General features: G+C 35.7%; 4 protein-coding genes across 4 annotated transcripts; 2 read left to right on the forward strand and 2 right to left on the reverse strand.

Annotated features, from left to right (window-relative positions):
• The first annotated feature begins 869 nt into the window (after positions 1-869).
• On the forward strand, positions 870-3,750 carry U2A. Its single transcript, XM_053746824.2, has 6 exons — positions 870-1,138; positions 1,239-1,386; positions 1,567-1,731; positions 2,155-2,339; positions 2,486-2,635; positions 3,325-3,750. Exons 1-6 carry the CDS (start codon positions 1,057-1,059, stop codon positions 3,369-3,371), a joined length of 777 nt encoding a protein of 258 aa, XP_053602799.1. The 5' UTR covers positions 870-1,056; the 3' UTR covers positions 3,372-3,750.
• On the reverse strand, positions 3,743-6,253 carry LOC128670826 (serine/threonine-protein kinase Nek8-like). Its single transcript, XM_053746823.2, has 6 exons — positions 6,056-6,253; positions 5,745-5,835; positions 5,444-5,614; positions 4,898-5,058; positions 4,343-4,493; positions 3,743-4,206 (listed from the first exon to the last, which is right to left on the reverse strand). Exons 1-6 carry the CDS (start codon positions 6,139-6,141, stop codon positions 3,952-3,954), a joined length of 915 nt encoding a protein of 304 aa, XP_053602798.1. The 5' UTR covers positions 6,142-6,253; the 3' UTR covers positions 3,743-3,951.
• Positions 6,254-6,374: 121 nt separating this feature from the next.
• On the reverse strand, positions 6,375-7,873 carry ND-B18 (NADH dehydrogenase (ubiquinone) B18 subunit). Its single transcript, XM_053746825.2, has 3 exons — positions 7,604-7,873; positions 7,222-7,390; positions 6,375-6,519 (listed from the first exon to the last, which is right to left on the reverse strand). Exons 1-3 carry the CDS (start codon positions 7,710-7,712, stop codon positions 6,441-6,443), a joined length of 357 nt encoding a protein of 118 aa, XP_053602800.1. The 5' UTR covers positions 7,713-7,873; the 3' UTR covers positions 6,375-6,440.
• A 2,474-nt stretch (positions 7,874-10,347) lies between these two features.
• LOC128670606 (uncharacterized protein) lies at positions 10,348-27,492 on the forward strand. Its single transcript, XM_053746398.2, has 22 exons — positions 10,348-11,584; positions 11,899-12,048; positions 12,493-12,602; positions 12,680-12,803; positions 13,317-13,458; positions 13,895-14,025; positions 14,264-14,467; positions 14,868-15,011; positions 15,478-15,645; positions 15,868-15,997; positions 16,145-16,279; positions 16,629-16,836; positions 17,397-17,562; positions 17,921-18,082; positions 18,533-20,258; positions 20,524-20,722; positions 21,141-21,324; positions 21,895-22,073; positions 22,730-22,923; positions 23,336-23,530; positions 23,828-25,162; positions 25,517-27,492. Exons 1-22 carry the CDS (start codon positions 10,778-10,780, stop codon positions 25,681-25,683), a joined length of 6,960 nt encoding a protein of 2,319 aa, XP_053602373.1. The 5' UTR covers positions 10,348-10,777; the 3' UTR covers positions 25,684-27,492.
• Positions 27,493-27,997: the final 505 nt, after the last annotated feature.

Genomic DNA, 27,997 nt, shown 5'->3' on the forward strand with positions numbered 1-27,997 from the left:
CCACGAGTATAATTAACTACTTAAATATTTAAAAAAAAAGCCAGCTCAAATATCCCTCATTATTCCTAAAAACTTGCAACACATACATTGTGTTCGTGGCCTACACAAATACGCTCACAAATGTGCCACGAACGACGATCGAGATGGATGTCACCGACGAACATGTTGGGCGACAATGTGGATCTGCGGAGTAGGTACCTACTAATTCTATGACCCTAAGAGCACGTTCCCATTGCTCAGTTGCGCTGCGACATCCTCCGTCATGACATCATGACATCCGTCGAAACTAATATCATGGCATGGATTTAGTAAATACTGTTGTATGGAGTACCTACTAATTCCATGTACCATGGTTAGTACCTACCGAACGGACTTATAATTTCTATGCAGTTCTGCGTTAGGTAACGTGTCAACGCAGAACAGCTTAAAAATTGTACCTAGCTATGTAAATTTCGACGTATGTCAACTCTTGTTAGTGTCAAACCCTTGATATAAAGAAAAATCAACGGAGTTACAACGTGACGACTGAGCAATGGGAAGGCGCCCTTACCCCTAGGAATAACAAGCAGTGGTAGGTCGAAACCGCCAAGTTTGGAGAACTGTGTTGAGCGACATCTAGCGTTGAAATGTTATATGTTTACTATAACTGGAAGATAGATGGCAGCGCTACTGCTTTGTTTAGGCTATTTGATAATAGATGGCAATAGTAAAACGTGTTTTCAAGCGACATCTAGTGAAGGTCGATGGTAAACTATAACTTTTACTTACCAATAGATGGCAGTACTTCATTGTCTGTGTGAAGTTTCAGACAATAGATGGCAGTAATGAGAATAATTGTAGAAAAAAATTGTTTAATGGCAACCCTAAACAAAGCACAAGCCAACCATCCATACCAGCCAACGTATTTTCTTACGTCAAGTAATTGAGTCAATAAAAAATAAACATCAAACAAAACATACCTTCGCCATCGCCGGAAGATTTTTGATAACGTGCTTGTAATAAAAATTAAACTTTTGTTGTGATTGTGAATTTAGTAGGTACCTATATGCAGCAAAAATGGTGAAGCTTACAAACGAGTTAATACAAAATTCCATGCAGTATATGAATCCTTGCAGAGATCGCGAGTTGGATCTTAGAGGTTAGTTTCACTGATATTATTGCTGATATTATTTTAATTCAATAGTAGCTAAGAATTATTTACTAAAGATGAAAATATACATTATAAATAATCTTTACAGGTTATAAAATCCCACAAATTGAAAATTTGGGAGCGACGTTGGATCAATTTGATACAATAGATTTTTCTGACAACGACATCAGAAAGCTTGATGGATTTCCTTTATTGAAAAGGCTAAAATGTATGTTATTAAACAACAACAGAATTGTGTAAGTACCCATTTGTATTATTTCGTAAACTACACTTACATATATTTTCTACTTAAATTTGCCAATCTTGTTAATACCCAGCTATAAATGAAGTTAATATGAGTATTTATTTCCGAATTGCTGGAAAAAACACAATGAAATGCTAACTTTTCTTCTAGAGTCATCTATTATTATTTTCAGACGAATTGGCGAGAACTTAGAACAATATATACCAAACTTGGAGACCCTTGTTTTAGCAAATAACAACATAACAGAGCTGGGTGATCTCGATCCATTGGCAACTTTGCCGAAATTACGTACTCTATCGCTAATGCACAATCCAGTTGCTAATAAACAACACTACAGGTATCTTGTGATATTATTTTTCTATATTGAATTTGCGATCAGCCTATGTGGCCATGAGCAGATATGTTGTGTATTTTTTAAAGTGCAATTTATTTCCCAATCGAAGTAACTTATTTAATTTTGACGCTCAATATAAGTTTTCTCGTCATTCTCTTCTTATGTGGTCGTGTAAATCAAAAGGGACATTATGGCGGCTAGCACTTAAGTCTTTATTTCCGTTCTACCAATACAAACAATGGCAATTATGTCGTAAGAGCCAGGCACCGTAAGGTCCCTTTTTACAGGTCTACACTGAACCAAGTTAAAAATAAACTAAAAATCTGCACAAATATCTTCCTATAATCACTATGCTTTTTGTGATTTATTTTTTTGTAATAGAATTTAAGGCACCTGGTTTATTTTAATGTTGTTTTCCTTTTACAGAGCATATATTGCTTTCAAGCTGCCAGGTCTAAGACTATTAGATTTCAGAAAAATCAAGCAGAAAGAGAGAGATGACGCCAATACACTCTTCAAGAGCAAGAAAGGGAAAGAAATTCAGAAGGAAATAACCAGGAAGGCTAAAACATTTGTTCCTGGTGGAAATGTGCCTGATCCTAAAGTTACCAGTAAGTTGAAAAACAAAATTCATTACGATTGTATTCAATAGGAACAATGGATCTTTGGCTCCAGCATTCAGTTATTGAGGATGGAACCCGGAATATGCTTATATGAAAGAGTATTAAAAATAGCACTAACATTTTTTAAATTTCAGATCTCACTCCACAAGAGATCCACAAAATCAGAGAGGCAATCAAAAACGCGTCATCCTTGCAAGAGGTGGAGAAGTTGACAAGAATGCTGCAGTCAGGGCAGATACCTGGACAGAAGCCATTGCAGCCACAGTCACAGAACAATGGCCAACGTAAGTTTAATACAACATATTTACAATTTTGCTGTATTAAATACAGCAAAACTAGTATACATAAGCTATTTTACAGAACACCAATAAAGCCTTATATGAAGTTAAGACATTAAATTTGTCAGTCACCACAGCCAGAAACAACTGGGACAATGACTTAATAAGTGTTCATACAATATTTTGAAAACATAAATTGGTTGAAGTTCTGAGACAGATATTATTGCATGATAGTGCAAATATCCTGAAAAAGATTTTCCCTTTCTAGTATTCTTGTATTCACCAAAAGATTTTTGAGTGCACAGCTTTAACTATAAGATTATTTTAATTTCTTTTGACAGTGAACCTGCTGCAGACCTTCGGCTGAAGTTTGGTATTTAGTAGGCCTCAAACTCTTGAAATTACAGACACTACATTTTCAGAAAGATAATAACTTCACAGCTAAATTCAAAAGATGTAATCTTATGCCTAATTTCACAACACTTTTCCTCACTATTAAGATTGTCTGGCAGTGGCCAGTCGTAAAATCAGAGCCGAATCTTCGTACTTCAAGGTTTATTTTATTAACGTGCGTCACAGCAGTAAATATAACTAAGTATATGCAAAGTTGAGTGAGAGAGAGATGGAAGTTAATTCATGGCTCAAAGACTCAAATAATCACGTCATAAAAAATATAATTTCTTTTATGTTTTCAGAAGAGGATGATGAAGAGATGGAAACAGATCAAACCAATGGCCAATGAAGTAAGAATTGACCAGCAAAGCTGTCAAAAAGCTGACAAGATAGATACTATGGTTTTACTTTTAGTTTTGTAGCAGATAAGAGTCAATTTATGTTAAGCTGTTTAGAACTGATTACTACACTTGGTACTGGTGGAACAGATACTACATGGGTACTTCTGGCTGGACTAACAATAAAAATCAGGCAGATGTCAGCTGTTTTAGGCATCTAGACATCCACTTGACTTAAAAAAATCGAGATTATTGGTAGTGCAGAAACAGGGAACTGAAGTTGATTAACTCAGAAAAGAACAGAACTCACTATGTCACGGTACCAAGCTATATTAACTTATTAGTAATTAAATTTGTGAAGCGTATTTTAAATAAACCACAATTTTAAAATGTCATTGTTTTATTTGTAGTCAAATCAATTTATCATTTTTAAAACTACTCAAAAATGTTTACTAATAATTACATACATTGTCACTATTTAAATTAATTGATTAAACAACAATAAATAATTACTCTTAACATTCCCTAAGTAAGACTGATAGACCACGATAGACATACTCCTAACCATAATATATATTTTCCTCCTTATCTCTATAAATCATATTCATTGAGGAATTCCTTGCTGGCTTTCGAAAACAATAGCTCTTCGTTCCCAGCGTCCAAGAATACAGAATAGACAGAGGGCAGAATGACCAGTCTCCCCATGAGTTCTTTTACTGCAGGCCTCTTGTCCGGCAAGATGGATAACATTGAGTCTATCAGGTCCTGCATTCCTCGGCTGTATATGGTCATGTCTATCGGGTGGACGCTGCCGCTGGTTATGGCTTTCACTAATCCGACTAGCGTCTGAAAAAATAGAGTCAAAAAATAAATGGAAGTCGAACTCAGAGCCACTCAAATTTCTTGATGTGTCTCTATTGTTTTTTGATGTGCGAAAATTATTGAAAGTTGTACGAGGATCAGTTGGTTGTTATATGCTTACCTCAGCATTAAAAGCTCGAGTATGCGTACACATTTCATACAATAAACATCCGAGGGCCCATACGTCGCTTTTGGTATCATAGGGCTTGCCTTCACACAGCTCTGGAGCCAGATAATAAGGGGTCCCGATCACTGTTGAAGTTTTCTTCGCACTATATTAAAATAGATGTTTATTATCTTATCAGATAGGTAGATTAGACAGTTGACCAACAAATAATTAAAAAGTCCTTTATCGAGTCTGCTATTGCTTACGCGCTGGTACAGATTTTACTCAAATCACCTAATGGCATCTGACGTGAATTTTCACATCTACCTACCGCCATCTCACTACCACATCACAGGCAAGTACTTAGTTGCATTCACACTAGTGAACTGAAAAGTTTTCCATCACCAACAGCAAGTGGTGGCTTATAAAATGAAAACCGATTTGACTCAAGTAGTAGATGTGATATACCTACTCATGGCATGAGGATTCGCACTTGGGACCTTTGATCACATGCTGTTCTTTTGAACCATGTAGGTACAGAGGGAAAAAGATAAGTCAGGTAAATCTTACCTCGCTAGCATCTTCGAAATACCAAAATCACCAATTTTAACCAAAACCCCACGTTTGCCAGTGAGCAAAATATTTTCAGCTTTCAAATCTCTATGAATAATGTCCAAGCTATGAATATAATTTACTCCCAGGAGTATTTGGCAGAAATAAAACAGAATCTCCTGTGAAAATAAAAAAAGGATAAGATTAAAAACAAAAAAAAAAAAATAGTACTTATCTATTTATGACTTCGTCCATCAGATGTATTATTCTCTGTAAGTATTTATTAGGTCGGATTTGAAAAAATAGACTACGAAACTCTGAAATCAAACCTGACCTAAACCTGTTTTTAGCTCTTCTTGACGAAAATGCCTTATGAAGTAGACTGGGACAAATTGGCATACATTGCTGGTTTTTCAATGCGGTAAATAAAAGCTCTCATACAAAGTACGCAATGATCAATCATTTGCTTGGCATCTGTGCGAATTTGGCGATATTGTGTAGCCGGCATTACATTCAAACTTTATTTTTATGCCCAGAGACGGTAAGGATTGCAAAGCAACTTACCTGCTGCTTTATAAGTTTAGGGTACCGCTGATACATATACTCTGCTAAGTTACCATTAGTGGCATATTCCATGTTGATCATTACATGGGCTTCTGTGTAATAACATTCATAGAATTTCACTATATTCGGGTGATTCATTGAAGATAGAATATTCACTTCATTTGCAATTTCCTATAAGAATGTATATTTTAACCATAGGTATAAGTATGTATATTTTGGGTGTACACCAACACCACTTTTAATAATACTAATATTATAATGTGAATTTCAAGTTAGGTAAATAATATAAAACTTCGGTTACCTGCTTGTGATCTTGAATTTTTACGTTTAATTCAATATCTTTAACAATACTCAAAGCATTATCTAGACGATTTTCACACAAGTATACATCTCTGTAACAAATTTCATTATACATATTACTTATATGTATATCTAGCTACCTATTGAATGTACCTACTATTACTGAACTGACTCTTTAATATTATGTACCTATGAACTTATGACAAAATTATTTATATTTGAGAAAATATTTAAAATTCTGTAGCTTTAATCTATACATAGATAGTTACAAGCATATAATTTTCAAATAATGACATACAATCTGGCACTTACCCATAAGTTCCTTTTCCAATCGTCTTTAGAACTCTCAAATTGTAACTCTTAAATCTTTGTGTAACATCCATGTTCTTTATGTTCATAAAAATCACAATTTCAAAAATTTTAATTATTGTTACTTTATAATAGTAAAGGACGCGAAAAAATTTAGTGTACCTACTACTTGCTTTTTCTGCTTGATAATGCTTACAATTTTTTAAACTACCCTCTCATATTTAACTTGATACAGTTATCTAAGCCATCAGAATAACTATCTGAGAACTAAATTAAGACAAGGATATTTTTATTAACTTAGGATGGATATTAATAAAACCTATTAAGAGAAAAAAATTTATTCTATTTACATTCTGATATAAATAATTATTGTACTCCTTTACAGAATTCAAGCAGCTCCGACCAGGCGTTGTTCACGTAGTCTCAGGCGACGCTCACGTTCAAACTCTTTCATTCTCAAAACGTAACTGCAACAGAAATAAGAAAAAATATTTTAAAAGACTGTTGTCTTCTCAATACCAGCTGTGTTCGCTTAAAAATAAACATTTACATTTTGAAGATTGAGCTTTGATTTTATGACCGGCCACCTGCCTAATGTCAACCAATGATAGACTATGTGTCCCTTAGTCACCACATACAACTTCCACAGAAGCATATGGAGTGGTCCTATTCTTGGGTGGAACCACACTCCAAAAAACTAATCATCAAATAAATAAAGATTTTCACTCTGTAGTTAGGTTTGGCTGTATTTATTAAAGCATAGTTTTATCAGAAAACTTGTTGTTTGTAAAATCTTAATTACAGAAAACACATACCTTGTATGTGTTTTCTGTAATTATGTACACATTATATGCTGACATTTCTTGGAGGGTTTTGTTCCAGACAATCATTGATAAATTGAGAGGATAGTTTTACTCAATATAAGAGTAGAAGTAATAAAATACAAACTTAATAAATTATGCACTGTGCTAATGTGCTAATCATCATGAAAACCACAAATAAATAAAATTTTATCTCTTTTAAGAGTAAAGTTTCAATTATATGTTTCTGATTATACTAATGATGGTTGGTAAAAAATATATCTGAGCATGGCTCCCTAACAGACACAGTTCAAATTTCAGTTTTTAATGATAATTTAAAACAAGTTAATAGTTAACACTTGTTCTTACTCTTGTTGTTCGCAGTTCAAATAATGATGTTTTTCATGGGCACACTTGTAAAGCAGGGGCATGTTCTTGTAACGGCACTGATGATACTCCATCAAATAATGAGCACAATAATCTCTGTACTTCGGAAGGATTCTTGCTGATACCAGATCTTCCTCCTTGGCAATCATCTCTGAAAATACAAATTTCTTATCACATCATAAAACCGAATAAATTTACAGGAATCGCAAGTTGTTGTCTAGTAAAAATGACTGGAACCCCTACGTCACAATGTTTTGAAACAACATAACCAATCTATTATTATGTAACCAAGATAGACTCATTCTTAATCATCTAAAGATAAAAGACAGTGGTAGCAAAAATATATATATATTTTTGAAATTACCTCGAGGTTTTCGTTCATAATTAAACCCAGCTTGTTGGTCAAAAGTCATGTTATCATTCATGTGAAGATCAACGTCTCTGGCGTTCAAGGATCCCAGAAACGACCCCATACTGAAACAGGTAGGTATAATATTCCACAAGAATGAAATTAAATTACACCGTCGCTGAAATCGATTGGATTCTAAAAGTTGATTAATTAAAATTAAAAGGAACCATCCATCAGCGGAAAGACTTCGCTGCAGTCGATCTCTATTTTTTCTTTTTTTTTTCTTAATATCAATTTGTCAAACTATGTCAACCTGACAGTGACATCTGAATGGCTAGACTGACTGACTGAATGGCTAGACCTGGCTGGAGTTCTAGACCAATACCAATGAAACTGCACACAAGCTTTTGCTATGTCGATTAAAACATTTATTTTAGAGTACTTTATTAATTCTTTCATTATGTAAGCATTCGTTTGTGAAAATATTATACAACAATGTAGCATATTCGGGTGCCGAAGTATTGGGAAAAATCGTTTTCCATGAGATAAAAAAACTTCGAAAACTATGGAATACGCATCACGCTGTAAAATTTTCGAGCCAGTAAACGGTCGAAAAGACGCTCGGAACACTTCATACGTGAAAACTTATTAAAATATGGACTTCATACAAGTAAGATCTTCAGTCCAAAACAATCTTATATCAGTTTATGACCACAGTTGACCAAATAATGCAGAACAAAACCTAAAATAGGTTTATTATTTTCAGGATAATTCGCTAAATCCTTCCCTTTTCCTTTAAACTCGCACCACGATTGCGTAGAAGGTATTTTTGGTCGTAAATCTACAACAATATCGAAAATTGGCGCTTTTTGCATCCATTGGCAATTTTTGTGTACCTTAGTTGTACCAGTAACGCCATCTGCGCTGAGCTTTGCGTAATGTACCCTATTCCTGCTGCGCTGTACTGTGCTGCATTTTTTACATCTTGCTTCTTGGTCGATTTATATTTTGTTCTCATTTTTATTTCAACAAGTGAGCCATTCGAATGATATAATCACTGGATTAATATAGATTACTACTGTGTCATTGTAAATTAGGACTATAACTAATGGACAACTCATGAATTTAGTAAGTGCTTCATACAACAGTACCTACTAATAAGGAGTATTACTGCACATTTATCCCGCCAGATTACAACACTGTATGTTAGGTACACAAAAGCTTTGCCGCCTTTTGCTATGTCGATTAAAATGTTTATTTTAGAGTACTTTATTAATCCTTTCATTATGTAAGCATTCGTTTATGAAAATATACAACAATGTAGCATATTCGGGTGCCGAAATATTGGTAAGAATCGTTTTCTATAAGATAAAAAACTTCGAAAACTATGGAATTCGCCTCACGCTGTAAAATTTTCGAGTTAGTAAACGGTCGAAATAAAGCTCAGAACACTTCACACGTGAAGACATATTAAAATATGGACTTTATACACGTAAGATCTTGAGTCAAAATAAAGTTGATATCAGTTTATGACCACAGTTGACCAAATAAAGCAGAACATAATTAGTAAAATAGTGTTATTATTTTGAGGATAATTCACTAAATCGCTCCTTTTTCCTTTAAACTCGCACCACGATTGCGAAGAAGGCTTCAGAACATAAAGTGTAAAATACAAAACGTAAATATTTGCTAAATGATTAAAGTCCATTGTAAAACACAAGTATTTATTATAATTATTGAATACTAATTGATATCACATTGCACTATTTGTAGAATTGGGATATGTTTATTGTTTTCGACCACCACTTCTTCAACATAATCAATTAACCATTTCCACCCAAAAACTATTCAAATCCAAAATATAAACACAAAAAACCGTTTATAGGACTACATATTAGCTTCACATTTAGTAGCTCTTTGTCGCCTTTGATACTTTGAAGACTTCAGTTTTAGACCATGAGAAAACTGAAGGATGGTTAACTGGTCCTGAAAATAATAACACCATTTTATGATGTGGTAACAAACTAATAAACTTGATTTTGACTGAAAGCCTTACCTCTATGAAGTCCATATTTTCATAAGTCGTCAGGTGTGAAGTGTTTCGAGCATATTTTTGACCATTTACTGGCTCGAAAAATTCGCAGCGTGGCGGTTACCCATAGTTTTTGAAGTTTTTTATCTTTTGAAAAACGATGTTTCCTAATATTTCGGCACCCGAATATGCAACACTGTTGTATATTTTCGCAAACGAATGCTTACGTGAGGAAAATATGAATAAAGTACTCTAAAATAAATGTTTTCATCAACTTAGCATAGGCGGCAATGCTTTTGTTTACCAACAATACAGTGCTGCATTCTGGCGAGATAAATGTAGTCATACTACCTATTTTTCTATGCAATACTATTCAACCTCAAATGACGAGCTCGAGCAAAGTAGACGTTGGCGTGTTATTTGCTCGTACGTGGATGATGTTTTATTTTTATTATCACCCATAGATAAAATTCAAGAAAATTACGTTATGACAACATTGAACAAAATCAATAATGTTGCCACTATTTAAAATATTTGTTTGTAACTTTAACTTTCTCTGTCAATGTTGATAAGGAAGGTTTTACTTTGGCGCATTACAAAAAATATTAATAAATTACTCCAATATCATTCATAGACACAAGCAATTTTATATCTTATCAGCTGCAAGCATTAAAGTCGTCGTATTTTATCTGACGTCTGTATAATTTTTGTAAACACGCTTGTCGAATACACAATTCTATAGTCAAATAGGCTATTTATTGCGGAAGTAATGGCTTCCTAAATTTTAATTGCAGACATTATATTATTAATGATAATTAAATCCTGTAAACAAACAAATATAAATCCTGATGTGATACTTTTCAGGAAAGACAAGTGTTTCTAGTGCTGTATGTGTTATCCGGCATCCGTCTGCATTTTGCAAATTTGTAAGCCGCGTCCAGGTGAATTTGTTACAAAGAATCTTGAAAAAAAGGATTTGTTTGTGTTAAATGGAAATATTTCTTCAAATCTCTTAAACAAACATTGAATACTAAGAATGACTTAAATGTTTTATCTATGATTGGCGAGAAAAGACAATAGTTATGACGACTCACGCTAGGTTGAACAGGAATACGAGGTAATTGGAGACAATCAAAGAATCAAACTTAATCTGCATTATGGATAACGGTAGCAGAATGAAAGCAATTAAGAAGAAAATTAGTAAAGAGGAAGAAGAGGAAGATTCAGATGAGACATGGGACAGTGATGACGATGAAGAGACGATTGCTAGGATTCAGCGGGCGCACTTCGCACAAGCAGCAGCTATGAACTCCCGCCGGCGGCCTGCTGCGCGCCCCCGACCTATGAGCCACAAACGAAAAATGGAAGCAGTGAAAACATTTCACGATTTCACAAAAAAACTTAAACAAGACACTGGTATTACAATTCGTAGTTTAGTTGGTAATAATATACTAGAGTTAAGTGATTTAGAGAGTGAAAGTAGTATATCTGACAGTGATGGACTATCAGAAGAAGAGTTTGTTGTTGATCCTAATGCTGTGACTGAGTTAAATGAAGAAGATGGCAGTTATATTGACCCGGAGACCGGTGATATAGTAGAAACTAAAAAGAAATCTGCCATGGTTGAAAATAAACCAAATGAAATGTTGGTACCTTTAGAAGACAAAGAAGATACTAGTGAACAATGTGAAGAGCCGAAAACATTATCTATAACTGATATCATAAATGAAGGAGACCTAGATTTGACAAATAAGAATGTTGAGATATCTGAAGTAGAAGGAAGTGAGCTGTGTCCAAAAGCTGAGGAACTATTGGATATGAAACAAGAGGAAGGTAGTCAAGATTTTGATATTACTGAAAAATTAAAAGAGATGGGTGAAATAAGTGTCAAACCAACTAAGAAAGATGAGGGCGAAGAACCTTCTACTGAATCTGGGGAAATGAAACCTGATACTGATGAGGAGGTAAGTTACTCCACTCCTTTTTGATTATACTTTTGGGATAAAACACACTTTTATTGTATTTGTGGGCTTAAATTTGTTAATTTTGTATTTAAAAAACATCATTTATTTGATGAACTTCCCTTTTTTGTATGCTTTCTATTAAATTGCCTTGCCTTATGGCCTTGATAATGTAAGTACTATAATCCTTGTCACTCAAGTTTATAACTTATCTCCATCTATTTTAACAATACACTTGAAATTGACAATTTTTGGATTAACCAAAATTAGAAGTGTACTTACGCAAATGAAATTACCTATTTTTTAAACAATTTCAGAAAAAAGCCAATTTGAGTGCATTAAATGTCCGTCGTAACATCAGAGAAGTGATGGATGAGAAAAATCTAGATGCATCAACTTTGGCTGCACAGCGTCAGGAGTCAGAGCGTCTAGCTCGTGTTCAAGAACAACAGAGGATTATTAGAGAGGTAAATATTGTTTTATTGTTATTTAAAACGACGTAGTACAAGCAAAGTAAAAATCATGATTATAATTTGATATTCATTTGAAACAAAAAGTACATTTTCATTCAATTTCATTTATTTTGTGTACATAGGTGGGTGAATTTCACAAGCATTTTGTTCTCATTAGTGTTTATTAAATTGTACTATACACAGTAATCAATTTAATTATCCCATTTTATAAATAAGTACTGGTACAATGTTAATACAAATTCTTTATTAAAAACAAATGTGCGACACTAATGAAACACAGTGAAATTCACCCAGGTATAGGTAACATAGTTTGGCATATATAAAACCATATAACTAAATAGCTTGTCACATACATTATGGAAAGGAATGCTGTGTCTCATCATATGTTCCATGTCCCAGCATGGGTATCTTATGTATCTTTACCATGTTTTTTTACAGGTTCAAAGGCAAATAGCATTAAATCGTCAGAACAAGATACATCAAAAAACTTTGTCACTGCTACAAGGTGGTTCATCAATTTTAAAAAAAGGTCCTGGACATAAACTGAAGTATGTGTATTCCTTATTAACTGTGCTGTGATATCCATTCTGTTCATGGATTTAAAATATTGCCATATTTATTTCAGCTTGCCCAACACAGTACTTATGAAATTGCCATCTGGAGAAATGAAAAAGTCTGCAGTTAAGCATGGACAAGTGGAGATTACTAAAGTACCTAAACCAACCACATCTGGAACTACTAAAAGAGAGGTGCCTTGTATTTTATTAATTTATTCTTTCAGGATAGTTTATTTTCTGTATCCTTTTGTATTATGTGTAATTTTTAGTATTCTACAATAGCACTTTTTCATTCGTATTTCTTATGGCTGAGGGTTGTGGTCATTACATGGAATGAAACACACACAACAACTTTCTTGGCATTATTAATGGAGTGGTTTGCCATTGCCTTCTCCATTTCACACACAAGTAAATAATCAACCATTGTGCAAGTTTTCTCACGATGTTTTCCTTCACCGGAAGCAATTGGTGGTCTATGAGAACTACTATACATGAGTCAGATTGGTATACAAACTCATGTGGCACAATTAGGATTAGAACCTGGAATCTTTCGATCCACAGGCGGGCGGGCGTCTTAACCATTACACCACCAGCATGCTTCACGCACAATAGCACTAAGCATTCTTAAATAGGTATAAGTACTTGTATTTGTGTAATATAGTAAACGAAATAAAGTGTAATAGTAAAATGTGTCTCTTTGTACAGTCAACATCAATTGTGGAAATAGTTGACAGCAGTAGTGGTGAGGAGTCTTCCTCGTCGTCATCGGATTCCGACGACTGTATCATGCTGTCGGACTCTGAAGTGCCGCCTAGTCCTGAAGCCGAAGAAGACCCCCATAACTCTGGTATGATTTAGTAATTTCTCTTGTTATTTGAAAATATTTTTTACACATTTATATTCATAATGAACTGGCTTTCATTAGGTCATTTGAATTTGTTCATTTTAAATATATCTATGAAATTACTACGATTACAGAAGAAATAATACTCTGTTCACTAATTTATTTGAAGAAAAAACGTACCTAAATAGATAATAATATTTCCATGTTATAAAATGTGCCCACTCAATATGTGGGATTAACAAATTATTCATTGCATTGCTTGCAAATTTTATTGCATTATAGACTTCATGGCCTAATGGGACTAGCTAATCAGCGAATGCACCACCTACTGCATATGTAACGGGTTCAAAATCCAGATCCAGATTGGTTAAATAGATTGGCTTGATCAGTAGTAGTTGTAAGTGGGAAATAAGTGAAAGTTATAAATATATATTTTCAGGTTTACATGTCAATGACGCCTACAACATACCTGATGAGCAAGGCCGTGTTTTGATCAACATTGGACATCCTGAAAACGAAGAAGACATATTCTTGGCACCTCAAATTGCGAGGGTTATCAAACCTCATCAGGTAGAAAATGAAATTTTGTGACTTTTTGAATCATATTTTATAAAATTATGACAACTAATTTATGTAGCTTTGTGCTAACTACTTACGTTCAATACAATAAAAGAGTTTTATGTTGATTGAGATTCTATTTTGCATTAGCTTTATATCTATGTAAAGTTGAAACTTATGTATGCAATTTTTAATTGAGGTCCCAATTTCTTAATTTCAAATGTTACAATGTTAATGTATTTTTTTGCAGGTCGGTGGAGTAAGGTTCCTGTTTGATAACATCATAGAATCTGTGGAAAGGTTTTCAACATCCACAGGATTCGGATGTATTCTAGCACACTCCATGGGTCTCGGGAAGACTTTGCAAATTGTATGCTTCTGTGATATTTTCCTAAGGCACACCACTTCCAAAACTGTTTTGTGTATCATGCCAATCAACACATTACAAAATTGGGTGAGTGAATTTCTCAATGTCTCAGTTATTTGTTTATTACTGAAACTCTTTATCAAAAGGTTTTACAAAATTTTGATTTTAGTAAAAGCTGTAAGACCCGGTGAATATGTTGACTGTTAGAAATTGGAAATATTATATTTCACCGCATGTTACCTTTATTTCAGCCGTCTTTCCATAAGCATAAGTAATCTATAGATGAATTATACATCCTATTACTAAACTTTTAAATGCGAAAGTTTTTGAGTATTGGTGTATGTTTGTTATTCTTTCACGCAAAATCAACTAAATGGATTGTTATGAAATTGGGTATACGGGTAGAATGTAACCTGGAATAACACATAGGGTACTTTTTATCCCGAAATCCCCACAGTATATAGTGTATGTTTTTTCCTGATGTAAGGTGGCAGAGTTCAACATGTGGCTGCCGCTGGACGCGAGCGGCAGCCCGCTGGCGGCGCACGGCACGGTGCGCCCGCGCAACTTCCCCATCTACGTGCTCAACGACAGCCACAAGACGCTGCAGATGCGAGCCAAAGTTGTTAAGGTTAGTTAACCCTATTTAATCAACATTCTTGTTCGTTTTTTCATTCTTGTTCTTAGAAATTGAGCTTACAAATTCTCATAATAAATACGGAATTGGATAAATTGAATACTAAGTTTTTTAAATAAATTGGGGCAGATAATACGTACGTTTCAGCTACCTAACCTGCTAGCTAACATGTGGGTTAAATATTTGCCCCCAACTGTACATTGGATTCACATAATAGACGATCAATAATTCAATAACTATTAGAAAGCAAAGTTTGTATGTGACCAATCCTTGTATCCTTATATATTATAAAACAAAGTCTCCAGCTACAGCACGGATTTTCATGCGGTTTTAAACAATAGATTGTGTGATTCCTGAGGAAGGTTTCGGTGTATAATTTATTGTGTTTTTAGTTTAGTACTGCTAGTGTAATATAAACAAGTACTTACCTATTTTATGTACTATACATTTTTTTTTCTAGGATTGGAAAACGAGTGGTGGCGTACTCATGATAGGTTATGAACTCTACAGACTTTTGAGTATGAAAAAAGATAAGAAACCTCGTAAGAAAAAGAAAGCAGATGCGAAGCTAGAAGCGGAGAAAGACAAGGAGAAGGATAAACCAGATGGGGTCAATGAAGATACTCAGGTAAGTTTTGAAAAAATACCCTTGCGAATACCATTGAAAAAAATTATGTATTTTTGTTCAAAATTTGTATTTGAAAATGTCAAAATGAGAGAAAAATAAATGAATCAAGTCACTTTATAACTCTAATCTATAAGAGGCAGGAACTGAAGAATTTGCAATAAATTTGCATAGCTTGATATGTTATGGACTGTTCCTGTTATTTTACATGCTTTATTTCAACAGATTTCCGACGAGTCCAAATTAGACAAGGAGGACGGAGATACCCAAACGAAATTGGACGCTGAGATAAAAGAGGAAGTGGCTAAGAAGGAGGAAAATTCTCCTACGGTGGAGGATAAAAAATTATTGGATGGTATGCTAATTTCTAATAGCTAAATTTATTTTATACATTGATTAAAGGCCGATTTATGAACATATGAATAATAGAAATGGCGAAATGTTAATCTATATAATATATTTTCGAAAAGAGGAAAAGTAAATTTTGCTTTTATTATTACAGAAATGTATGAGGCATTGGTTCGTCCCGGACCGGATTTGGTGATATGTGACGAAGGTCATAGAATAAAGAATTCTCACTCTAATATTTCATATGCTCTGAAACAAATGAGAACAAAACGGAGAGTGGTTCTTACTGGTAAGATATGTGTACTTGACATTTTGATGAATATGAAAGAACGAAAAAATTGTAACCCATAATTTCAAGATCATTTTTAAAAATTTTACACAATTTGGAGACTCAATGAAGTGGCTGTTGCGTTTTAATTATCATATCTAAAAATATGTATTTGTTACTATTGAGGCTGCGCTCTCTTTATATGGAGAGCTCACCCAAGAGAGATGAAGTTATTGTTAAACATTAATTTAAAATAACTCTAAAAAGAACTAAAAAGAAAAATTCTTTGTGAAATCATGCGTTCAGCCTTCTGGCTATGAGCTGATGTGTTATGTGATTTTGTAAATATAACTTAAAATGTTATTTTTAGGTTATCCACTGCAGAACAACCTATTGGAATATTGGTGCATGGTGGACTTCGTTCGTCCCAACTACCTCGGCAGCAAGACTGAGTTTTGCAACATGTTCGAACGGCCCATACAGAACGGACAGTGTATAGACTCCACGCCTCAGGACATCAGGCTCATGCGGTATAGAGCTCATGTGTTGCATTCGTTGCTAGTGGGTTTTGTTCAGAGGTTAGTAAAATGAATCTTATGCTATTAGTCATAAGAGTGTATTTATCTATGAACACTGAAAATTCATTGAGTTTTATCAATCTGGTAACACTAAGAGTGATATTTGAAGAGGTCAAACACGAAATCATAAAAATAGAGTATACACACCTCTCTGTTTTCTAGATGTATCATCTAGGTGTATCATAGATGTAATTAGAGTTAGTAAACATTTAGTAATCCTTTCATATCATAAAACAAAATCCTCTGCCGCGTCTGTCTGTTCGCTTTTCATGCGGTTTTCACCAATAGATAGTGTGATTCTTGAGGGGTGTTAGCGATCCAGATCGAAACATGGGCGGGCGTTTGGTACATATGTAAAAAATATATAATAATACTGATAAATAATAAATAAATACTTCTAATACTTATACAAAATACAAAGAATAATTTGTACAAAATTATATTTTCTTTATATTATTTGTCTAATATACTTAACAGTCCCAAATTTAAAAAATGCAATCTCAGCTGACACAACCCCATTCATATTTTTGCATGTGTACAAAATCTTCTATTTGTTTCAGGCGATCTCACGCCGTGTTACAATCAACATTGCCCCAGAAGGAAGAGTACGTGCTCCTGGTCCGCATGACGCCATTACAACGCAAATTGTATGACAGGTTTATGAACGAGGTCGTCCGCTCCACTTCTGTGCCAAACCCGTTGAAAGCGTTCGCCATTTGTTGTAAGGTGAGATACATTTTATTTCTCGCAATAATGTTGAATATACAATACATACCTACATTCTTTATGTATTTTCTTATAATAGACGTGATATGACTGAGCAAATTAACTGAAAAAATTACGCATGCAATTACTCCCCAATTTCAACTTAAAAAAAATGTTATTTTATACGCATTCATAATTTCTTATACATAAAAGATATAGCTTAATTCGGCCGAGTTTGTCTCGATAGCCTAATTGTAAGAACTTAAAAGCCTCTATTTTTAAAATGGATTGTTCATTCTTGAAATGGATTCAGATTATTCTTTGAAATAAAAACTAAATTAACCTTATTTAAAAATAAAAATATCTCATTGTTCGCTAGATATGGAATCACCCAGATGTACTGTACCACTTTCTTCGGAAGCGTAGCGAAGTGAACGCAGCCATCGAGGAGGATTTAGACTTGGAAGAGTTGGGAGGCGGGAGCAAGGGCGGCCGCGCGCGGAACAGCAAGGCGCAGGCGCGGCGGCCCGCCAAACCACGGGTCAGCTTATATTTCATTTACGCTTTATTTACAATGGCCATCAAATATAGTAAAATCAGTAGGGTTTTTCATTTAGGGCCTGTTCCATCATTTTCTGATAAAAAAAATCATATTGTAATCTAGAGGACAAACTGCCTGATAATTCTGCCTGAATTTGTTCTATTCAACACTTGTGATACACAATTTTTAACGATATCTGGTAGATATATATAACATAGGTTTGCTTTCTTATCCTTCTTATCCTCTTAGTCCGTAAACATTATTTTAGCCAAAATGTGTTCTATTCTACCTAATCTCACTTTTTTATTAATAAGAGGTCTGACATAAGCTAATATAAGTTTTAGGATAGTACCGACTTTTCAGATGTTTTTAATTTAAAGTACCTTAATAGCGAGCATAAATTATTTCAAATGTGATCATCAGTATATTGAATTTGATGTTTTTATGCAGGGTGCACCTAAAAAACCAGCTGCAACAATACCACCAAACACAACAACGGGATCCATGCCGTCAAAACCTGAGCCAAATGCATACGGAAATCCCCCATACCAGCCTAACGGACCGTACGGACCAAACCAATACAGACCAGACCAACACGGAGCCTATCCGCCGTACCCGCCTAACTATCAGAACTCCAACTCCGGGTACTACCCGCCCAATCCACAATACAATCAAAACTACGACAGTAATTACTACCAACAGCAGCCGCCATACAGCAACAATTACCCTAACCAATATTCTCAAAACAACCCCGAATGTAACCAACAATATAACCAAAATTACTGGGGCAACGGGAACTATTACGGCAATCCTGGAGGATATTACAACAACCCACAGTTCCCGAACAACCAACCTCCCCATGGAGACTATTCCAACCAACAATATCCCCCTAATTACAACGCGCCTCCAAACGAACAGCCGTATCAAGGAAATGCCATGCAGCCTTATCAGAACAACCAAGATGGCTATGGCAACCAACAACGCCCCCCTTACCCCGGATACAATCAGCCAGGGTATCCGCAATATAATGCTAACGCTGTCCCTCCGCCTTACCCAAGTAATTCTTCCTCACAAGAATACCCGAACCAATCATACCCGCCCCCGCCTTATAGCGGAGATCCCGCCTACGCCCCCAATACTCAATCTAACCCATATCAATATAATTCCCAATCTCAAAATTATCCTGGCTATCCGAATAATACGCAAAACTTGCCTCCGAATCAGCCAGAAAATGCCCTACCGAATCCAGCAATTAAAGAGGAGCCCAATCCTGCTGGTTTCCCTGTTAATGAAATCAAATCTGAACCTAATGTTCCTCCATCCTACGCTGATCCTTCTTACGGATACCCTCCTAATACTAACTACCAATCAGGAAATGGTAACGGAAACTATCCGAATCAGTATCCCTTCCCGCCTCATCTAGAAACTAAACCGCCTTTGGGCAGCGCCAGTTCTGGCAGCCCAGTTACTTCATGGCCCATAACGGAACTAAAGACTGAAGTCGACAGGCTCAAAGCCGAAGAAAAAACAGAGATAAAATCTGAATCAGACGGCGAAGTGAAAATAGAAGATTTAGACACTAAGAAAATCGTCAAAGACGAAAGTAAGAAACTCCTAATAGAAGCAGTTCCTGTTAAGCCTGCAGATGTTCCTAACCCAGAAATTGTTGCCAAGAAACCTGAGAAAGAGTCCAAGTTAGGGAAAACAGATGTATCGGAATCTGACGAAGAAGAGAAGAATACAAAGAAAGGCAAACAGAAACGTAAGGGCAAGGAGAGTAAGAAGGCTGAGAAGCCAAAACCCAGAGGTAGGCCGAAAGCGAAAGGTAGGAAGGACAGGAAAAAATCGAAGGAGAAGAATGATGAATCTGAATCAGAGGAAAGCGAAAAGGAGGAGAAGCCGAATAGAGAAGAAGAATTAGCACTTGTCAAGAAAGCGGAGGAAATGACCTATGATTGGGCAGCGGAATTGTTGAAAGATTACATCCCAGGCATTATTGAGAATTCCGCGAAGATGGAGCTATTCTTCTATCTGCTAAATGAAAGTATAAAACTAGGAGATAGAATTCTATTGTTTAGTCAAAGTTTGTTTACGTTGAATCTCATTGAAGACTTCTTAGAAAGAAATTATATTCCCGGAACGAACTGTCTCTGGGAAAGAAATACTAATTACTATAGTAAGTAGCCATAGTGTTACTAATAAATACCACAACTACTAACAATCTACACTCTAAAGCAATTTAATAACTTTAAGGACTTTGAGGACTATCTGCGACTTGTTAACTAAATATAATGTTATAAATAAAATAACTATTTCTTTGTTAATTATTTCTTTGTTAATTTTAAACATTAATATCTAGTATTTTTTGCTTTAACACTTACATTTAACGAAATTTAAACTAATAAAACTTAGCAATTTTAACATATTACGTATCGTTTTAGGACTGGACGGTTCCACTCACGCTTTAGAACGCGAGAAACTCATAAACGAGTTCAACGCCAACCCCAACATCTACTTGTTCCTGGTTTCCACTCGCGCGGGGTCGCTGGGCATCAACCTCGTGGGCGCCAACCGCGTCATCGTGTTCGACGCTAGCTGGAACCCCTGTCACGATACGCAGGCCGTCTGTAGAGTCTACAGGTGACTATGACTTCATACAAGCTTTTATTGTTGTCAGAGAGATCTTATTTATTCAATGTGTGTCAAAAAATCATGCATTAAACCGTTGAGGAGTTCCCACGTCAGGAGCCATTTCAGGGTGCACTGTCAGGTCATGCTTATCATAATAGTGCATTGTCATTCAAACTAAACGTGTGTACAAAATTTCAGCTTAATCAGGTGAAGATATCTGATTCAAAATTGAGTTGCAAGATTTTACCCGAATATAGGTAGAGGCACATAGGGTCATACATAATTACATTACAAAACGTAAAATGCCTTCATCTTTTGAGATAAAACTGAAAACTGTTATGTTCTCCATACCTTAGTTGCTAAAAAAGAAATTATTATTTCGGTCTACATTTATCTTTATTAATTAACAATTCATATTATTATCCAGATACGGGCAAAGGAAGCCATGTTTCGTGTACCGCTTCGTCATGGACTGGTGTCTTGAGAAGAAGATCTACGATCGTCAAATAAATAAGCAAGGCATGGCCGACAGAGTGGTGGACGAGTGTAACCCCGACGCGGTGCTCTCTATGAAAGAAATCACTAATCTATGCTTCGATAACGATGAGAAGGTACATAAAACTAAGCTCATTTTTATGATAGTAGAATAGGTATAAATAACCATACAAGACAATGTTATTTTCCTTAATTGATTAATATTTTACATATTTGTGATGTAATTTTTTGTTGTTATTTTTAGTGTATAAGAGAACAAAAAAAATTTAATAATATAAAATGGTAAATTAAATAAATGATAAAATAGTATACTCACTAGCTGCGCCCGGAGGCTATCTCTTTCTTTCTTTTTTCTTAATCCTCATGACTGAGGATCGTGGCCATTATGTGGAATATAACACACACAACAACTTCCCGGGCATTTTTAATGGAGTGGTTTGCCTTCTCAATTTCACACACTAGCTGATAAATCATCAATATAGTGCAGGTTAACAATGTTTCCTTTACTGAAAATAGATGTTGGTTAAATTACTATACATACATGAGTCAGATTGGTTTGTAAATTTTTGTAGCAACAACAAAAGCAAGTGAGATCCGAACCTGGGTCTTTTCGGTTTGGTCTTAACCACCGGACCCCCACCGCATTAACTACAAGTATTCTTCTATAATTAACCATTCTTTTCCAGGAATCTGAACCCAAAGACCTGTCGGAATACAAAGACAAGTACATCGACATGCTGATGCAAGGCATCATCACGCAGCACTGGCGGCTGCTGAGCAAGGAGCCGTTCCAGCATGAGTCGCTACTCGTTGATAGGAAGGAGAAGAAACTGTCCAGTGCCGAGAAGAGATTGGCGCAACGAGGGTAAGAGTTTGCTCCTTTAGAAGTAACAACTAAAAAATCTGTCAGAACTCACACTAGTATATTAATTAGTTAATTTCGTTCGCTAATAAACTTATTACTGTCAATATTTCGGGTTCTAAACAACGTATCGCGATGAAACTAATACCAGATTTTAAGTTAAGACTATCCCACTATATAGCTGTGAAAATCGCATCAAATTCCATCTAGTCGTTATTGGGCGATGCGCGACAGACAACAATTCTAAAAAAAATTGGAAATAAATTGTAAAAAAAGAAACTTTAATATTCCCTATGTACAGACGTAGTCTACTTGCATTTTCATTTATATATATAACTGAAACTACTGTGACTGTTTCGGCCTCGAAAAACGGTAAAAGCATAATAAAACGTACCCTATGTCACTCCTAAAGTTTATGCCTATCTCTGTGCCAAATTTCATCGAAATTAGCCTAGTTGTTTTTAGTATATTCATAACAAACAAAATTACGAATCTTTCCTCTTTATAATATTATTACAGTAAGTAAAGCTTTCGCCTATCACTGTGCCAAATTTCATCAAGTTTATTAATTACAAACAAAAATACAAATGTTTCCTCTATATAATATTAGTATCGATAGAAGATAGCCTATATAAATATACGGACATGTTACCTGACAGCTACGAGTTGGAAAAGAAGGCGGCGCTGGCGCCGAAGCCGACGACCGCGTACCGCACCGTGCGCGGCGCGGACGGCGCGCTGGTGCAGCGACCCGTGGCCTCCGTGCGCCCCATGCAGCACGCCGCGCGCTGGATACCCGCCGACGTCTGGCGGCGGCAGGGCATGACTGCGCAGGAGATGACCTTGCCTCTCGGTCAGTCTGCACCACTCTGCTTACTGACATCCTGTTGTAACTAATATATGCGCAAACTTATAGCGATATACTCATACGCCTATTTAAACTACGATCCTTATTCATACAAGTCGGTCGCAATACAAACGTAAAAAGTAAATATATTAGGACAAATCGCACAGATTGAGCTAGCCCCGAAGTAAATTCAAACTTACAAAACAATGAAATCAAAGGGCTAAATACTTTATAGTTTCGTTTGTCAAAATTAGCATTATTATAAAACGATGAAGATATATTTGTAATATAAATAATACCACCACACGAATTTATCCAAGAAGAATATACCATGAACATACGTGATGAGAGCGAGTTTGGTCTGGAAGCCTTCCTGCCATAAAAGTAAAACTGAAATTTATCAAAATATTTATTGCAGATGTCGTGATTCCCACAAATTCTGCGGAGAAGACTAATATAGTTCTCAAAGCGGGCCAGCGAGTGATGGTGCTGAAATCGCCTAAAGGCATCTACATGCAGCTCGAATCCGGCAAGATTATAGCCATCAAAACTTCTTTCAAGGGCTTGGGAGGGCAAAAGAACGACAACAAGGACAGTCCTATAGGAAAGAAAGGTATTTGTATTAAGTAGTTTATTTAGAATATATAAAAAGTCAAATTTAAAATTCTTTATTTAACTTAATATTCAAAAATGACTACGTCAGATAGATGTGAAAAAATTTTAAAACGAAATTTACAGCCAACTTCCAAGGCACGTGTAAAGAAGTAAATAAGTAGTGTATGCGTCACTGTACAGTGAACACTTAATAATGCAAACATAACTTTTCATCGCAACTTCAACACTCCATTACACTATGTATTTTTTAACTAACACTGAAATGTTTTTATATATCAATGATGTTATTTTTCAGTCATAGGCAGTCGACCAATATCAAACATCCCTGGGGCATTGAAGAACAATTCAGCAATAACTATTACATCCCGGACCCCTCGAGGAGGATTCCAGAGAGTGATGGCTCGGCCCAACATGATGGGTCACAAGATGAGGCCCATGTTACAGGGGCAAAAGATTGCAGAACTCCGGTCACGACTAGGAGACCTGAAATCATACTCTAGCATGAGACCAAGGTCGCCTTTGCCCCACCCTAGATTAATAAAGCCTACTTTACCAGGCTCAGTCAGTATTACAAAGATACCTAGGGATACAAAGAAATCGGACGATAATAGTGATAGTAATCCAGCAGGCAAGATGGACGTTGAATCCGATGTCGATACGCAGGTTCTGGACAGCGATGATGAAGCACCTAAATCTAGTAAAAATGCCTCGGCTAGCAAAAGAGAAATCAATATAGGAAATCAGGATAATAAGAGAATTGACGGTACAGAAGACTCTAAATCATCAGATGGTTCAGACAAACAGAAGCGAAGTGAAGATTCTAAACCTTTAGTATTAACGACAGACGAAAAGCTCCCGGCGGAAGACAACTTTGAAGACAGATCTGGGCCTGGAGAGACACTGGATCTTTCAAGCTCTTCAAAACAGTCCAAAAGGCCGATGTCCGGGGATATGACAATGGAAAGCGAAAGGATGCCAGTGGAGCATGGACATTTATCCATGGATGCAATATTATCTGAAGAACGGTTGGGGAAGAAGACAAATTTATTGAAAAATTACAGACACCAACGTCTGGGCAGTCGAACGCAAAACGAATCGAGCCTCAGTCAGCTAGAAAGAACGGCTAGTGTAATGAGTAAAGAAGGAATGCCCGATTTCCGCAAGAACCTAGATGATATTACACAGTCTTATTCGCCTAACAGCGAGGAGAAGCCTGCCATGAAATCTAAAAAGAAGAAGTCTCCAAACAAGGTCGACACGCCCGAATTGCAGAATGAGAAATTACCGCCGTCGAATTTGGGGATGTCCCATAGCGTGTCCAGTTTGTTAGGGCCGGGGAATCAGAAATCTAGGAAAAACGAGCAGAATACTATTTCAGTGGCGCCAGTGGAGAGTTCTATGCCTCAATCGCGGATCCTCACCTCGACTGGTCGGCAACCAATGCCTATTCCTCACGAACATTTAAGTGCAATGCACCACTCAGGAGGGTCCATAGTTCCTAGTCATCCGGCGGGCGTTTCACCTGGATTGGATAAAGCCCCGCCCACCGCGCCGCTGTCCACCAATCCCGTACCCGGTCAGGCCTATCCCGTACCTAATCCACCCCCTGAAGGCTATGGACAATATCCAGGTACGTAATTGAAAACTGTCACATATCTTTGATACTATTGATTATTCATGTACCTTGTTTGTCTTATTTGTACGACACCTGATCCGAAAGAATTTAATTCCGAAAGAATGTTTGAACTTATAAGTAAAAATACATAATTGAACACCTGGCCTGAAAAATTGTATGATAATTCTTTGTTCCTCTTTGGAATTATTTATAACCCGGTCGATATAAATATGAACATCGCTGCATATCATTTAGACAGGTCCAAACACTATTCCGTCGTGTTACATCAATATTGACAGCAATGAGTATTCTTTTTTAAAATTTATAATTCAAATTTGCAAAAATATGATTTTATTCATCTTGTAACAGGATACGGAATGGGGTACGGCGGGTACCCCAATCCCGCTTACTATGGCGGGTATGGTGGCGCGGGGTACTACCCTCCGTACGGGGCTCCGCCCGCCGCGCCGCCCTACGCCCCGCCCACCGCTCCACCGCACGCCCCGGACTACCTGCCCCCCAATCCACAGTGGTAGACTAGGCTGACTAAAATGTGAAAAATACTCGAAATAATAACATAAGTGTGACTTTAAACACGTGATTCCCGCAAAGTTTACCGATTGTATTCGCGATTTAAGTGACGGTAGTGTTTATTTCCTATTTTGTAATTGATGCATGTTAACTTCCAGTTAAAATACGACGTATTCCCATTGTTTAGTTCTCAGTGTTTATGTTGAAATGGAGGACGACGTTCGAGCCTGAAATCGTTTGGCGTAGCAATCGGTGTGACGAATTACCGTGGCAAGAGGAACTAATCTCAAAGTGGACATTTTTCATCGGCAAACTCTATGATATGTTTTAGTACTTACATAATAATACATTATTAGAATGCTAATAAGTATATGCCGATTTCGAGTGAACAAACTAAATGTATGTGAATAATTTAATTCGTGAAACTAAACTTTAACAACCAGTGAGTGTAGAACTTATAGTACATATTCAACCCCATAAACCTAGACGCGCACTGTGATTATAATGTTCAATTGGCAGTTTTATAATACAATTTTTACTCGAATTTGTGTAGCGCGCATCTATAGCAATGTGATTACAATTGTTACGATAAATAATTTCGGATGTAATCTCAGTGCGCTTCAGGAGTGAGCGAACGAATTGATGTTTAGTGATGTTTCTCCATTATTATGGCTATGTCGGTCGATGGATGTGATATGTTGCTGAATTAGTTTTAAGCGTGTATGGAGTATTTATCAAACTAAATAAGTATAGCTTAGATAGGCGCCCATAGATATCTTAGAAATTAGTCCTCATTTAATCATTCAACAGGCCCGTGAGATGTGGCGGTCATATCTAACTTATTTTCATGTTTTTCTTATCTTTATCAATGTTTTGTATTACAATGTGATCTGAAATTGTAAACGTATACTTTACTACCAAAATTTCTATTTTTTCTTTGGTGTGTGTTTCGAAAGTAATTTTTTTTGTAGTATTTTAGGTTTTTTGCGATATTTTTAGTGATTATTTAGGCTCAAATTTTTGCTGTTAACTATGACTCACATGTAAAGGCATGTGTTGACTTGAATAAATCTGTACATTTTAAGTATGATTATTTTATCAAGTTATCGTAGATATAACTATTTAATTTAATGAAATCCATCTGCTACGCATTTAGCGTATGCATACTCGTCTAAATGAACGAGATTTTATTCTGGTCATTTGCAATGTGTATAGAGAAATTACACGTTGCTTATAGTAGGACATAGTCGAATCTATATTGACTACTAAGGATAACTTAGTTGCCAAAACCTATTTTGTGATTTTATTTACTATAACACTGGTATCAGGAACATAATAACATCTATTTAATTCGTTGTCATATTTTCTGATCAATTTTTCCAACAGTATTATTATTATTTCGCTTTTTATAAGGTTACGAAATCAAAGAGATTTTATTAATAATGGTAATTATTAAGATACCATGAAAGCTATTGGTACTTACCAACACAAATGCACAAAAATCTAACAGTATATATATATTTAAAATAAATTGCAAAGCTATTATTTTGAACAACAGTTATAATAACCCTTTAACGATAGATCTCATATTTGTGCAAAAGTAATTTTCGGGCAATAACGATACCGTTATTGTTTGCACACCAGATAAAAAGTAGAAAGTCTCATTTCATCCGACGTTCTTCCAAACATGATCTGTGTATGTTGTCCTGTGTACAAATAGTGTTCGGCATAAATGTTCGAAGTGATACATTATACATTGCATTTTAAATTGACATAGTAATATGCCGGCGATATCCAATAAATAATAAACAGTATTACTTTATTTCATTTGTTTGTTCCGTAATTCTGACTATTGGGCAAATTCGTAAAGTGAAGAAACTATGGCAATACACATGGAAGTAAATTAAAAATTATTTGAAGCCAGTTTCTCAAAAGGCACTCAATCAAGAGACGTGACCTTGCGTTGGTTTTGGATTTATTCCGCTGATCAGTTACGAGCACTGCCTAAATATAGCGGTTCTGGCTATATTTTTCGTGTCTTCTAAAGTGATGAAATTTTAAAAGCTCTGTCGAATTCTGTCTTTGTAACCATGTATAGAAATTGACAAAAAATTCGTTATCTAGGTCCTAGACCCAAAACCTAGATGATTGATTACCTGCGTATTTTTGTTTAGCTGTTTAGGTACAGGTTTTAGCAATTTTAATATGATTGCAACAATATAAATAAATTCGAGCTGTCCGCGGATCTCTAAATAAAACGATTTGCACAACAAACCCATTGCAATTGTAAAAGGTTTGAACGATTGTGAACCAAAATTC

Source organism: Plodia interpunctella, chromosome 6 (assembly GCF_027563975.2).
Source record: "Plodia interpunctella isolate USDA-ARS_2022_Savannah chromosome 6, ilPloInte3.2, whole genome shotgun sequence".
Taxonomy (NCBI): domain Eukaryota; kingdom Metazoa; phylum Arthropoda; class Insecta; order Lepidoptera; family Pyralidae; genus Plodia; species Plodia interpunctella.

What these genes read in the sequence shown, in the direction of transcription:
- U2A (XM_053746824.2), top strand. Translation starts at nt 1,057, where the DNA reads ATGGTGAAGCTTACAAACGAGTTAATACAAAATTCCATGCAGTATATG. An exon ending in TTAAACAACAACAGAATTGT is followed by an intron (nt 1,387 to 1,566) that starts GTAAGTACCCAT and finishes TATTATTTTCAG; the next exon opens with ACGAATTGGCGAGAACTTAG. An exon ending in GCCTGATCCTAAAGTTACCA is followed by an intron (nt 2,340 to 2,485) that starts GTAAGTTGAAAA and finishes TTTAAATTTCAG; the next exon opens with ATCTCACTCCACAAGAGATC.
- LOC128670826 (XM_053746823.2), bottom strand. Translation starts at nt 6,141, where the DNA reads ATGAACATAAAGAACATGGATGTTACACAAAGATTTAAGAGTTACAAT. An exon ending in ATTTCGAAGATGCTAGCGAG is followed by an intron (nt 4,494 to 4,897) that starts GTAAGATTTACC and finishes ATTTTAATATAG; the next exon opens with TGCGAAGAAAACTTCAACAG. An exon ending in CTCGAGCTTTTAATGCTGAG is followed by an intron (nt 4,207 to 4,342) that starts GTAAGCATATAA and finishes CTATTTTTTCAG; the next exon opens with ACGCTAGTCGGATTAGTGAA.
- ND-B18 (XM_053746825.2), bottom strand. Translation starts at nt 7,712, where the DNA reads ATGGGGTCGTTTCTGGGATCCTTGAACGCCAGAGACGTTGATCTTCAC. An exon ending in TTATGAACGAAAACCTCGAG is followed by an intron (nt 7,391 to 7,603) that starts GTAATTTCAAAA and finishes TTGTATTTTCAG; the next exon opens with AGATGATTGCCAAGGAGGAA. An exon ending in TTGAACTGCGAACAACAAGA is followed by an intron (nt 6,520 to 7,221) that starts GTAAGAACAAGT and finishes TTTCTGTTGCAG; the next exon opens with TTACGTTTTGAGAATGAAAG.
- LOC128670606 (XM_053746398.2), top strand. Translation starts at nt 10,778, where the DNA reads ATGGATAACGGTAGCAGAATGAAAGCAATTAAGAAGAAAATTAGTAAA. An exon ending in TGCGAGCCAAAGTTGTTAAG is followed by an intron (nt 15,012 to 15,477) that starts GTTAGTTAACCC and finishes TTTTTTTTCTAG; the next exon opens with GATTGGAAAACGAGTGGTGG. An exon ending in AGGCTATGGACAATATCCAG is followed by an intron (nt 25,163 to 25,516) that starts GTACGTAATTGA and finishes ATCTTGTAACAG; the next exon opens with GATACGGAATGGGGTACGGC.